The 13829-nt window shown below is 48.9% G+C and overlaps 1 protein-coding gene across 1 annotated transcript; it reads left to right on the plus strand.

Annotated features, from left to right (window-relative positions):
* Positions 1–4902: 4902 nt before the first annotated feature.
* PRDM14 (PR/SET domain 14) lies at positions 4903–12589 on the plus strand (the record flags this gene model as incomplete). Its single annotated transcript, XM_080339072.1, has 7 exons — positions 4903–5443; positions 5781–5840; positions 5921–6078; positions 6261–6531; positions 8076–8278; positions 9993–10094; positions 12362–12589. 7 exons carry the CDS (start codon positions 4903–4905, stop codon positions 12587–12589), a joined length of 1563 nt encoding a protein of 520 aa, XP_080195198.1.
* Positions 12590–13829: the final 1240 nt, after the last annotated feature.

Consider the following 13829-nt stretch of genomic DNA (forward strand, 5'->3'; position numbering starts at 1 on the left):
TTCGCTCGGGAGGACCATCAGCTGCTCCCTGCCAAATCCCTGGTGCTATTTGAAAATCCCTGCTGAGACTTTGGCTGAGGGTCATCGGTAGGCTACTGTTGCGTGTGGGAATGGCTCAGTCCCCGGTTTTAATGCAGGTTGTTCACTAAAAGTTCCCACTCTTTAGCCGGCTAAAAGAGGGAAGAAAGATCACAAATTGATCAAGTCCTTCGGAGAGGTAGGTCAGGAAACGTCCAGGTTGGAATTGCAGTGTGAATGAACTTGTATGAATGGTGGTGCTTGAGAGGTGGGTGTTGAAGGCTGTGTCACTTAGGGACAGACTCTTGGAACATTTCTCAGCTGCAAAAGAAATTGCCCAAACAGTTAAAAGACTCAGGTGGTGTGACCAGCCCCATTAACCCTTCCCTTTCTCTGTTTCAAATCTGAGCTGCCTTTGGTACCACTGCTCATGATCCCAACCTTGGCCAGCATGGTAGGCTCATGCTAGATGTTGTCCCCTGGAAAGACTTGTCCCTAGATTTGTCCCTAGGGATGTTCCTGAGAAGATAGTGCAGGAGAGGTGGATAAACTCTCCTATTGCTCTCAAAATGTCTCTCCCACCCCAGTTTCAGGCTGTAGTTCACTTCGTTGCTTCACGTGAATTGTACTACAGCTACTCAGGAAGCTGGAATGACCCACAGTGAACCCGATCAGAGTAATTTACTTAGCTCCCTGCAAACTGCAGGGCAAGAGGCTTCGAGAGACAAGAAGAAGAACAGATATTCCTGCTCTTGTTCATGTGCCCACTCAGTGGCCCACCCCAGCAAAGCAGGATTGTGACTGTATAACAGGATTTGTTGGCTCCAAATTTTAGATTAGCTCGCTACAACTTTTTCTTGCATGCATATATATTCTTAAGTTATTTGTGTATTCTCGATCTATTTGGAATAGAATGAAAGCAATGGATTGCTTTAGTGAGGTCACTGAGCTAATGATGACATCATTAAAATGCTGCTATATCTAAAGATATGGCTAATGCTGGAAAAAGAAAGTTGAAGCACTTTGGTGTGTGATTTCCCTTTTCTTAGTAGTCCACCTTAGCAGAGGCTGTTACTCTCCTGCTCCCTGTCCTCTCCTATAGCCATAGCAACAAACTGCTTCTGCTCTGACCTAAAAGTTGTAACTTGGATTATTTTGACAACAGCATCTGGTGCTGTGACTGGGATTCCCACATCTGTGCTTGTCAGTGCAAGTGCTCGGGCACAGAGAGCCCACAGGTGGGAAGCTGGGCATCAGGGTCTACTGTGGCACTGCGGTCTTCAGAGGATCAGGGGACTGCTCGTAGGTGTGACCTGTGTGTTTGAGAAGGTGTAGGAGGCAGAGCACTTTAAGTCTGGAGTAAGGACGATGTAGAGTGGGAGTAAGAGTGATGATGAAGACTTTGTGTCCAAACTGAGAGGCAGATTGGAGGGCTTGGGATGCAGTTTTTTAAATCAAAAAATCTAGATTGATCCAAGGAGATGACACCTGAGGCCACTTCGGTGACTGAATGCTACACAAGCGAGCTGCAGGGATGTCCCTCCCTGCTTGCCTTTAATGTGCATCCTCACATCCCTGTGGAGAAGGAATACCCCCTACAATCCTTCCGTGAGGGAGGGAAGCTGATAGGCTGCTGATTACTTTATAACAAGCCATAAAATCATAACAAAATCCCAAAGGAAAAGGAGAAGAGTACTTCAGCAGCCCAAAAGCCGAATGCTATAGGCACATGAACACTGCTGCTGGTCATGGCTACCTGCTCTTATGGGGCGATGAAGGCAGGAGGCTGTCGAGAGCCCTGTACTGTGGGTGGGTGGCTCTGGCCCGGGGGACATCTGTAAGGTGCCACTGAGCAAGGTGCTAAATACCAGCAGCCGTGGGAGCTGCTCCTGGTCTGGCACCCAGGGGCGGCTGGGCAGTGACAGAGTCCCCAGGGCTCGTTTTAAGCCTTTACTTTTTGTAGCCATAATTTCAGAGTCAATTTTCACTTCACATGAAGACTTGCCCCACTGCTGGCAGCAGGGATGCTCCACACCAAGGGGTGCCCAGCTGAACCAAGTGTGTGTGAGCCAGAGATTTCCTCTCCAAGTGAATCAGCATTTCTGTTTGCCCTTCTTTTTCCCATGCAGCAGAAGCAAGCTATTTCCCTGGCCAGGTTGAAAATATATGTCAGGACTAGCACATCAAAACTGGGTTATTTTTTATGGAGCAGCTCCCCAAGGTGCCATGGTCAGCAAAACCAACCCCCAGCTTGTTTTGATGGCCGAATTTCCAGTCATTCCCAATAAAGGTCTGGAGCATCCCACTCTTCTGCTCCCCTCAACATCTCTCCTCGAGGTCAGGATAATGCCTCTAACCTCTGAGGGCATAAAAGCCTCTAAAGATTATCTGCAATATAATGACAACGGTTCCTCAAAGCCCTTTGCTTCTCCTGGGCTATGTGTCATCTGGCTTCTAGAAAAAATGATATTTTTATTCTGGGCATGTTTACAATGTAACTAATGATGAGAATTTTAAAATCTCACCTTTTGTTTCTCTTCATTTTTCCAAAATCTCCTATGTGAACATGCCTCCTCCACAAGCCATTTTCCTGTGCTGTGATACCTGGGCACAGGGTAGCCAGAAGATTCCTGGTTATCTGGCAACACTTACTTTCTAAGGGTAAGTCAAATTTTTCCATACAATTCAAGCTTCAAGGCTTATTCCTGTAAATCTGGTACTACTTTTATGCTACTGATGCTGCATCAATAAAACCATGTTAAGCTGCCTGCCTGAAACTGTATCCTAAAGCAATGCAGCATCAGTTCTGTCTTACAAATGACAGAGGTTTCGAACAACCCTGAGAAAGTAAAAAAAAAAATAAAATAAAATAAATTAAAAAAAAAAATCATTTAAGCTAAGGGACTCTCTCAAGCGAGTTTCAGAAGGCTGCATTCCTACCTTCTCCCTAAGCCTCCCGTGCGTATTGGATGTCTCTGGTGTATTCAGTACTTTTGTATTGCAAATGGAGGTTAGGATGGAGAATAAGGCTGTAGGCAGGAGAATTAGCCAAATACATTTAATACAAAGTAAGTAAATGTTCAAACTCAAGTTTGGGGTCAAAGCTGTGCTGGGCTAACTGTGGAAGGAGTCTTGCGAGGTGGGACAGCGTGGATCAGTTCTGGGTCTCTCTTGGCAGTGATGTGTGCTTGTATTTGCTGTCTTATTGTTTATGTCCTGAGTCAAAAAAAATAAGGGGAAGTTCCAAATAAAAGCTTTTGGTAGGGAGGAATTACAGTGCCTGAGGTCCTGTGCTCTGAATACCCTCATTCCCTCAGGCAACTGGCGATTCTTTCTCAAACTCTGTTTCAGAGCACTTCACTCAGGCCAGGTAAGAAATAAGGACCGGAAGGAGGACTTCACCTCAGGTCAAGTGCAGTCAGCGACTGTGTTTGGAGCAACAGTCCTTCTGTCTGAGACGGTTTAGGGTGATTCCTGATACATCCCTTCTTTGGGATGAAGGCAATACTTTACAATAGATCATATGGAGCTATGCTGATGAATTTTTTTTAGCACACCATAACCACTCAAAGGGCATCTAAACCTGCAGGAGTCAGACCTGGCTGTGTTTGTTCCCCACTCCAGCTATGTCTGTGTGCAGTCTGGCTCGTGCTGTGCCCCAGGAAGCCCTATGCTGCCTTGCTCTGCGAGAGACCCATGGGTGCAAGCCCCCAAGCTCTCTCACTCCATTTTCTCCTTCTACACGCGACTGCACGGTGTCACCCACTCAAGGGAGGGCTCTGCAGTAATCCATCCTGCTCATGCCCTGCCTTCCATAAGGTTTTGTCCTGGACTTAAGATTTCTCCATCTCCCTGCATGAGCAGGGATGACATCCTGCAATGGCAAGGTGCATACCTGGGCCCCTGGGATCCCGCAGCCCCTTCCAGGTTCCTTTTCAGTGGCAATTGCAACATGTAGCCACCAGGGAGGAAAGGATATTAGAAGGAGAAAGTCTACAAAAAACAGGATTAAACCTTGTAGAAGGGAATCACCCATGACTTCTGTAAGGGCCAGCTGTTTTCCCCTGGTCCCATTCTGGGCAGGTCCTGGCATAGACCTTGACATGGAGCCTGTGAAAACCCAGCAGGAGCCCAGTTTCCTGCCAGGCACCCAACAGGCAACCCCAACCTAAAGCAAAATCACCTCAGCGATGCCCATGAAACAACAGTGGCTGACAGCATGCTGCTGTGTGTTCAGGTCATCAGAGTGTCAGGGGTGTTTTTAGATTTTCCAAATCCAAAATGCACACCTGCAATCGCCGAGGCACTCTTCAGGGGCTGGGGGCGTGCTGGGGAGCACGGAGGCACGCAGCCAGGGTGTTTGCCCACTGCAGTAGGTGCTCATCCGTGAGGAGCATTGCTCCTGCACCCCAGCCTCCTGTTCAGGGATGAGGCAGAGCCCACCAGGGCTGCGGTCCGGCCCGTCGGGCGCGCCTTAGAGAGGCGGAGGGCAGAGCTGGCAGCAGGGTAGGTGGGTCTGGGAGGCCTAGGCCCCCACCTCCCCCCGACACCGCCAGCCTCGACGTGGAGAGGCGCGGCCCAGTCCCCCCAGGAGTAGCCGCGGCTCCGCCCCAGGGTAAGGGTGCCCGTCGAGGCAGCCCCCCTAGCCCGCCCCCGAGGCTGCGCGATCCCTGGGGCGAGCCGCCTCCGCCCGGGCTCCCTCCCTGCCCTCCCCGGGCGCATATAGCCGCGGGGGGCCGACGGGGGCAGGCCCGCTTGCCCCGACGGCGCCGGGCGGCGGAGGGCAACGAGCGGCGGCTCTCGAGCCTCCATCCTGCTCTGCAGCGGGACCCCGCGCCGGCTGCCTCTTCACTTCCCGGCACCTCCTTCCCTTCCCGGCCCGGCATGGCTCTGTCCCTGGCCAGCGAATCGGTCCCCGGAGACGGCGGAGACGCGATCGGGATGAGCCCCGCCAGCCTCGCTGCCTACTACTCCCCTTTCCTCCCTCCCGCCCAGTACTTCGAGGCGGCTCCCGACTTCTTCCAGCCCCTGAAATCCCTGGGCGGGCTGGTCCCCGCCTCCCCGTCTCTGCCCCCCTTCAGCTTCAGCAGGGTCCCCGCTTTCCTGAGCCAGCCGCCTCCCTTACCCGCCGACCCCTTCCCCGGCCTCCCCCTACCCCTGTATGCCAAGCCGCCGGCCCCCTTCCCTCCCAAGGAGGTCTCACCCCTCGAGGCGGGGGCCCCGGGCTCGTCCCCGCCGCCCTACCCGAGCCCGCCGCGCAGGGCTGCAGGCAGCCCCGGGGCTGGCGGGCCGGCGGGGCAGAGCTACAGGTACCACTTCACCGAGGAGGAGCTCAACGCGGTGCTGTACGGGGCGCTCCGGAGCAGCCAGGTGGCCGGGACCCTGCACGCCATCTCAGGGCTACGGGTGACCCCCGCCAGCCCGGGTAAGGGGATCTCCGGCGTGTGCGCAAGCGGCTGCTGCCAGCGGCGAGAGGAGCACGGGGTGACACCGGGCGGAAGGTCGCTCCTTGCCGGGTGTGCGGTGGGGTTTGGGAACGGTCCTCAATGGGGTGCAGGCGGTCCCGCGGCAGTCAGGCTCACCAGGCGCCGCCAGGGGCACGTCGGGCTTTCCTTCCCAGCGTCTTTCGTGCGTTATGAGCCCACATCGGGGAAGATCCAGGGGGCAGTCCGGCTGTGGCCAGTGTCGGGGGTGGCAGGACCCACTCCCTCTGCCCTGCACCTGCACGGCGCCGGGCTGAAGGAGGGGTCCCTCTTCTGCAGGTGCTGCGGACTCTTCCTCTGCCCCGCTGCTCGACAGGGACTCGCTGCAGCTACCCGAAGGTAGGGGCCCGGCGCTGCCTGCGCCCCGCGCCGTGCCCAGCCGCGACCGCGCCGCGCTTAGCCCGCCCTGTCCCCCGCAGGGCTCTCGGTGCTGCGGGTGGTGTACGGGGACGTGTCTCAGCTCGGAGTCTTCTGCACGGACCCCATTCCCAAAGGAGTCCGCTTCGGCCCTTTCCAAGGCAAAGTGGTCAACACCAGCGAGATCAAGACTTACGACGACAACTCGTTGATGTGGGAGGTAGTGAAGGCACCGGCGGGCTCCGTCTGCACGCCTTAACGGGGCCGAGCAGAGGCTTTCGGCTGCCCCTCTCCCGTAGCCTGCAAGAGGGGCTCAGCCAGATGTGGGTGGTGGGGTTGGTGCAAATGGGACGTGCGCGGGAAGGATCGGTCAAACCTGATCCAGTTCTGGATACTTTCCAGATCTTTGAATACGGGCACTTGAGCCACTTCATCGACGGCAAGGGTGCCGCTGGCAACTGGATGTCCCTGGTGAACTGTGCCAGGTTTCCCGAGGAGCAGAATCTGACGGCTATCCAGTGTCAGGGGCAGATCTTCTACGAGAGCTGCAAGGAAATCTTGCCGAAGCAAGAGCTGCTGGTGTGGTACGGCGACTGCTATGTGCAGTTCCTGGGCATCCCCATCAGCCTGAAGGGCATACCGGAGGGGAAGAGACCCCCGCAGCACCCCGAAGGTGAGCCTGCCGGAGACCCCTCGAGGGCCACTGCCCCTTTTTCCAATGGACCCGTGTCTGGCCGGGATTAGATTCGCGTTAAGGGGGTAAAAGAACTCGGGTATCACCTTTTTTTCCGGCTATATTTTACTTTGAACGCTTCCCACTCCCCGTGGTGAGCCGGTGGCAGGGTGAGCGGCGCTGCCCGCGGGGATGCTTTAGGATGGCGGTGGCCCCACAGCCCTGCTCCAAGGGGTCTGTCTTCCCGCCCATATAAAGAGCCGGCCTCCCCTTCCCTCGTAGCACCCCAAAGCAACAACTTCCCCTCGGCACCGGGGAGCCCGGGGATTGCAGCGAGGGCTGCTGCCACCTCTGAGCAAGAGGCACCCCTTGCACCCCTTTCCACCCCGGCAGCTTGCTCTCAGCTCGCCTTTCCTCCGGGAATTCAAAGGGTTCAGCTGACGATCGCAAAACATCTGGCGGTGCTGGGTTGAGCTTGCTTCGGCTCCGCGGCACCATTCTTCCAAGGGGGATCTCGTTTTGGAAGGGGAGGGACTTTCGGGGGGAAATTCCTTGTTTTGGTCCTGTTTTATCCTCTTGACTTAATTATTATTTTTTCCTGCAATTAACACTCTCTCAGTAAATGGGGCAGGCTGAAGTCGTTGCGATTCGATAATGCTGATATTGGTTGCAGAAGAAATGTCAAATGCACTTACGCCGCGAGTAGTTCTGCTTGTAATGTGCAGAAAGTATGATCTTCTTATAAGCAAAGCTTACATATGAAGAAAACAGATATGTGGCAATGCAGGGAAGGCTGGAGAGGTTGAGGGATGGGTGGACTGGATGCAGCAGTAAGAGAGAGAAGCGTTTGGCAAATTGGCATGGAAATTTTTGTAGTTGTTGTCTTGAGGTGCCTGGTTCAGATAGCTGGTGAATTGTTCGTTTTATTTAAAGGCTTAAGTCAAAGTTCCTGTTATTAAAGGCAGAAAAGGATGTGTAAATGTTTGAAAAATGTCCTGTGTTCGCAAATTCAGCGTTTAAGAACAGTTTGAAATACAAAAGAAAACCAAATAAACATGTTTTTGTTTTGCAGTATTCTGAAAACGATAGAAAATATGTGCAATTTTGGGGGGAAGAGGGGAGGTATGGGAGGTAAAATTTATGGACAATATTGATAATAAATATCCGGCAATGTTTCCTTGTGCACAGATGCTTTTATGTGAGACTCTTATTGCTTGGTTTTTTGGTTTTTTATTTATTTTCACATTCGCTCGCTCTGTATGGGGATACAAAGACAAAATCCTGTCTTTGCCGAAGTCAGTAGTTAAAAACAATCATTTTATCAGGTTGCGGACCCTAGGTTGAGTGTTAGAAAGGCGCAGTGTGTATGCTTAAGAGATTTGATGTGTATTTTGTTAATATTGCCAGAATCCATTTACCATTATTACCTTCCCGGAGACCTAAAATTCTCCATCGGGTACCAGGTCTGACAAGGAGGCAGATCTGAAATGAGCCCCTTTTGCTGTGGTGTAACGGGAGGTGGCACTTTCCCTTCTGCTGTACAGAAGCCGGGGAGAGCTTTAAGTGTGAGCGCTGCGGCAAGGTTTTTGCCTACAAGTACTACCGAGACAAGCACCTCAAGTACACTCGCTGCGTGGACCAGGGGGACCGCAAATTTCCTTGTCACCTTTGTAGCCGATCCTTTGAAAAAAGAGACAGGCTGAGGATCCATATTCTCCACGTTCATGAAAAGCATAGACCTCACAAGGTGAGCCTGCTCCTGGGTCTCTCCGCGGTTACTGGCTCTTCTGGGGGGAATAATTTAAGGAGTCTTTTGGCTAAGGTAAGATGTTAATGTTCCTCCTGCATTTCTCTGGTTGGACTGTTCTGCCTGCATAGGAAGAGTTTGTCTTGTGCAGCAGAGCTTAATTGAAGAAATTTAACAGATTTACATTGGGAAAATAAACCCCACAGTCTCAGCAAGAGTTTGAAAAGAAACAGTATTTCCCTTAGGCTTTTTTGAATGTTTGCATGTGGGTTTTGCTACTTTCCTTACACAGAGTGGGACTAAATTTGTTTAAATCTGTTCCACTTGCCCATGATCACGAGAGACGATGTCTGATGTCCCTCACTCCCCCGCTTCAGTCTGAGAACCCACAGACATCTGTGTTGGATATAACAAGAGTTAAAAGTTTTACATTCAACATGGAACAGATTTTCAACTGTTGGAAGCAAATCCTTGCTGAGATCTTGCCTCGTCTCCAAATACCTCTCTGTAGTGCCGCTTTTCTCCAGGAGCACTAGGAGTGGAAAATCAGGCTTTTCCTAAAGGTTTTGGAAGGGGCAAGTTCCAGTGCTCGGTATGGCAGTTAAATCAGTCCTAAAAAATCCTCCAAATACCTATTTTACAGATTGTCCTGCAATAATGTGATTTTTTCAGGAAAAGCTTACATAACTAAATCAGCAATATTACAATGTCAGAATATTACATTGATTAAGTTATGGATGAAAAATATTCTATTAAATATGAGGCTTATCATTATCCTATCTTCTGCTTTTTCTTTCCTTTCCTAGAGCATTTCTTTTGAAATGCATACAAAAAAATTGCTTTAGAACAGCAGGAAGATAAACTTGTTCTGGATATATTGCATTTGTGTGAGAATGGATCAACTCAAAAAACAAAGATGGAAAATGTGTCCGGAAAAAACAAACAAAACCAAAAGCAAACAACAACAACAACAAAACAACCAAAAAGACCTTTTTTCAAGATTGGTCACAGCTTAATTTATTTTGAACTTATGAACAACTTATTTCAAATTATTTTTATGTGGAAAATTATTTTGGGGCTCATACAAATTGAACTGAATCAGTTTAAGTCTCTCAAATGACTTCAGCCCCCTCTGATCTGCGTTTTGTCCAGTTGCTGCTGCCTGCAGAGCGCATACCATGACAGGCTCTTGGGTCAGAGGATGCTGCTTGTGACTGACACAACATTTCTAAAAAATTATTGCTATTTTAAAAGGTCCCTTTAAATATTATTTTAGGAAATTTTTTTTCTTTGTTGAAGAAAAATTCCAAATAACAACTAGAGCTTCATTTGCATTTTTAAGAAAAAAATATTTTAGATAAACTTTCAGGTGTGGATTACTGAAAGTAGATATTTTCTATTAATGTTCTGAATAAGGATGCTTTGAAAAGCTTTAATGAAATATTTTTAACCACGTACAGAAAAAAAGCTTTGAAATTTTGCATTATTTACCTTTTATTAAAAAATAAAAATCTGTTATTTAAACCAGATTAGAGTTCTGACTGCATTTTAAATTGTTAGTGCTTGGATTACTACCATGTTTGTATATACATAAATACATAAATATGTGTATATAGGAAAATGCATGCATGTGTCAGCCATATATGTAGGGGGTTTTTAGCTATGCTGTTTTGAGCTTTTTTGACTTGATTCTCCCCCATATTTTTTTCCTCAGTGCTCGGTATGTGGGAAGAGCTTTTCTCAGTCCTCCAGCCTGAACAAACACATGAGGGTTCACTCTGGGGAGCGCCCCTACAAATGTGTCTACTGCAACAAGGTGAGGCAGATCTCTGACTCATGCCTGCACCCCAACCCGTCCCTCTGTCTGTCCTCTGCTGTGCCCAGCATCTCACTGCACTCAGAGAGGGTGGCTCGATTTTATTTGAAGAAAATATCTACTGTTTAAGTGGATATCCAGATGAGTATCTATTCTGGGTGCCATTGTGTGTTGAAGTGACAGGGCAAACAGGGTCTGGACTCTGTGCTTCTGCTCCCCATCCTATGTGGAATTTGTGTTCCATTCCAGCTTGAAGAGCTGTTGCAGGGATAAGGTCTAGGAAAGCTTGAGAGCATTTCAAATACCATCCAAGGCACTTAGCTAGATCAAATATTCCCCTTTCTAGTCAGATACTTAGATTTTCATCTTCCTGACACTGCTTCTGGAGTGCAGTGAACAGATAAGCTGAACCTGCAAGTTTTGATTTTGCATGTGCCTACCTTGAAGTAATGGGGCCATTGATGTGCAACTGGGCATGGAGGTTGCATTTGAAAAATAACATAAATAAAGCTATACAACGCTGATAAAAAATGTGCTCAGCTGTTACTGCTCTCCACAGGAGGGATGATTCAGGTGAACTCTTCCTGTGAGAGCAATGACAGCTCTCTCAGCAGACAAGGGTGGATATGCAGGCTGCTGTTGGATGAATATCAGTAGGGCTCCAGGTGCTATGGAGTGTCCATCTAATGCAGAAGCACTGTCAGCAAGTACTAAAGTGCTCCTGATTTTGAAGAGAGATGTTTTGCTTATGACTGGCTGGACTAACACAGAGCTGAGTACCCTGTAGTAAAGAACCTTAGAAGTAGCTCGTTTCAGCTATTATTTTCTTTTTCTCTCCCACATATCCCAAACACCTGTAGGCAGTGCTTAGGATGAAATGCCATCCTTTAATATTCCAGTCAAAGGAAGAGATGACAGAGCTTCACAGGTTGCTCTGTGAACAGATCTCTAGGATGCATGGGACCTTTGACCAGCCCCCAGCCATTTTGGTAGGACTGCTGCAGATTGGATCAGATAAAACCATCAGTCCTCAGGATGCAGCTATCCTGTGACATAGCCATTTCTGCAGCTGGGAAACCGGAGGCTATTTTAAATCATCTTCACCTGTTCTTCCTACGCAGTTATGCTTCATGATTCCTCTTTGCCTCTTCTACCTTTGACCATGGCTATGCTCCAGGCCAGCTTTTCTTTCCCTGCTCCTTTGCTCACTATCAGCTTGGTGACATCATAAGATTAAGGAAAAAGTGCTGGGCCAAGATCACCATTCTGGCCCTCAAACACACTCTGGCCCTCTTGATATACCCCTCCAGGAACATTCCTGTAGGAGGAATCCCAGAGCTGTTTGTGCTTTAAGGTCCTTAGTGAAAAGGTATCTGAGATGTATTGCTCTTTGCAATACTGAAAAATTACTTGTGATAGTTTAGCAACATAACAGTAATAAAGAGGATTTATTTTGTATGGTCTGCAAATAGTCAAGGGCCTGAAAGTGTCTTTGGAAAAGAAAGAATGGGGAAAACACGGGAAACTTTGCAACAATTCTGCTCAAATCTTGGTGAGAGGGTTTTCTCCCCAAATGCAGGAGGAGTTTTTATGAGGGAGACAAAGCAAAGCATGATTGTGCACATTTTACTGCTCAGGTGTGTGTGTGGAGGGCAACAGGCTGGAAGGTCTGACTGAAGGAAGAGCACAGTATGATGGAGTGAGAAAAATTAAACCCCAAAAGATAGATACTAGACTGCATGATGAATTCCAAGCCACTCTATCTGAACATGAAAGGGTTTAACTCTGAAATAAAAAATGGAAAGGAAAATCCGCCTTATGTTTCCCAAACATAAAGAAGCTGTAAAGGTAGTTAGTCCAGTATTGACTTTTTATCCTTTGACATGTAGAAGATATTTACTGATGTGTCTGGTTAGAATTCCTTCCCAGCTTTATCTGACTCTGTGGACTCAGCCACGTCTGTATAGTGATAGCTGTTGGCTTCTGGTTTGCTGAGAGCTGGTTTTTTGGGGTTGGTTTTTGTGGTTTTTTGTTTGTTTGGTTTGGTTTGGGTTTCTTTGGTTGGTTGTTTGGGTTGTTTTGGTTTTATTTTGGTTTGGTTTGAGTTTTTTTCCCTCCAACTATGTGAGGATTTGAGCTATTTGAGGATTTATTTTCAGGGTACAGTGCTTCTGGCAGGGTCTGGGTTAGCTGAACTTGGGGCCTGTCTGTGTGAAAATAATGACTTTCAACACTTTCTCCCCACTTTCTGATCCCTGCCCTTTCAGGCATTCACAGCATCCAGCATCCTGCGCACTCACATCCGCCAGCACTCGGGGGAGAAGCCCTTCAAGTGCAAGCACTGTGGCAAAGCCTTCGCCTCGCACGCAGCCCATGACAGCCACGTGCGCCGCACTCACAGCAAGGAGAAGGGCTGCACCTGCTCGGTGTGTGGCCAGCACTTCCCCGAGCAGGAGGATTACCAGTTCCACCTGAAGATTCATGCTGCTCATTAGTCAAGAGCCCCATGGACGTGTCCTGAACTCACTCGTGTGTGTTGGTCTATGTGCATGTGTTTGTGTTTGGTTGTGTGCACACTACAGGAGGTGAGATTTACCCTTGCAACGACTCTGGGAATGGCCAGTCCCTGGACACTGGGCATATTTCTGAGTGCAGGGGACAGAAGTTTTATCTTGCCCAGGTACCCTGATACCACACTGGGGTGAAGTCGAACATGCGCTACCTCATCTTTCCCTTCCTCTCCTCCCATACCCTAATTTCCAGAAAAGGAAAATACAGGCAAGAGGGAATTTCACCTCCCATGAACCTGTTGTGCATGAAAATCACTGTGAGGAGTGTATATGTGCCTCTAATGCAGCACATCTATGGACTGCCTGGTACAGTTCATACCAAAGCTTGTGTGAAGGACATTTTTGTCAAGTGCATTTCCAAAAGCCATTTAACCTGTTGTGTTTTGTTTGGGTGCATGACCAGGTATGGGCTCTACTTCCCTTCAATGTGTAAGCCTTTTAATGATGCACTATTTAAATGTGAACTGCCTCAGAGATACTGACTACTGGACCAGTACAGGGGCACTTAAGCAATTCAGCTGCAGCGACATGACGAGCTTCAGGACAGTGAGACTGACTCTTCCAGAGGATGCTGGAGCCCAGGTAGCCCAGGGGAAGTGTGGCAGGGTGAAGACAAGATGTCAGTAGAGCTTAGTCCTGCCTTCTCACAATTTAGAGAACCAAATGTGAAGATATTCCAAAGCACCAGTGAGCTCTTAAGGGGTTGCTGACAGTCAAGTGGCCTCATAGAGATGTTGCACTGTGGCCCTGGCACAAGCCAGGAGCAGGCCTGATGCCACCACTGGGCTCTTGTCTCCTGTGACCATCTCTTGTCTAGAAACTTGCCACTACTGGGACTTCTGTCCAGGTGGGCATCTGCAGTGAGTCCTGACATGAAAGCTGAGGCTCCCTCGCTTCTTCCTGTTGGCTCTGTGCAGGATGGCTGCTGTAGTGTCGCTCCTGAATACTTTTAGTATTCTACCATATATCAAGGCGCAAAGCTTTTAAAATGAGCTCTGTGATACTTCTGTTTAGGAAGTGGGGGAACCTTCTCTTACCCTAAATTTAAGATTTGATGTGTAGGAGAAAAAATGCCAGGATTTTTCAGCCCCTAAAGCTATGCATGTGAAATTCCCTCTGCAGCCCATGGGAATGCCTAAACCTCCATGGGAGGACTGAAAGGTTT

Source organism: Nesoenas mayeri (assembly GCF_963082525.1).
Source record: "Nesoenas mayeri genome assembly, chromosome: 2".
Lineage (NCBI taxonomy): Eukaryota > Metazoa > Chordata > Aves > Columbiformes > Columbidae > Nesoenas > Nesoenas mayeri.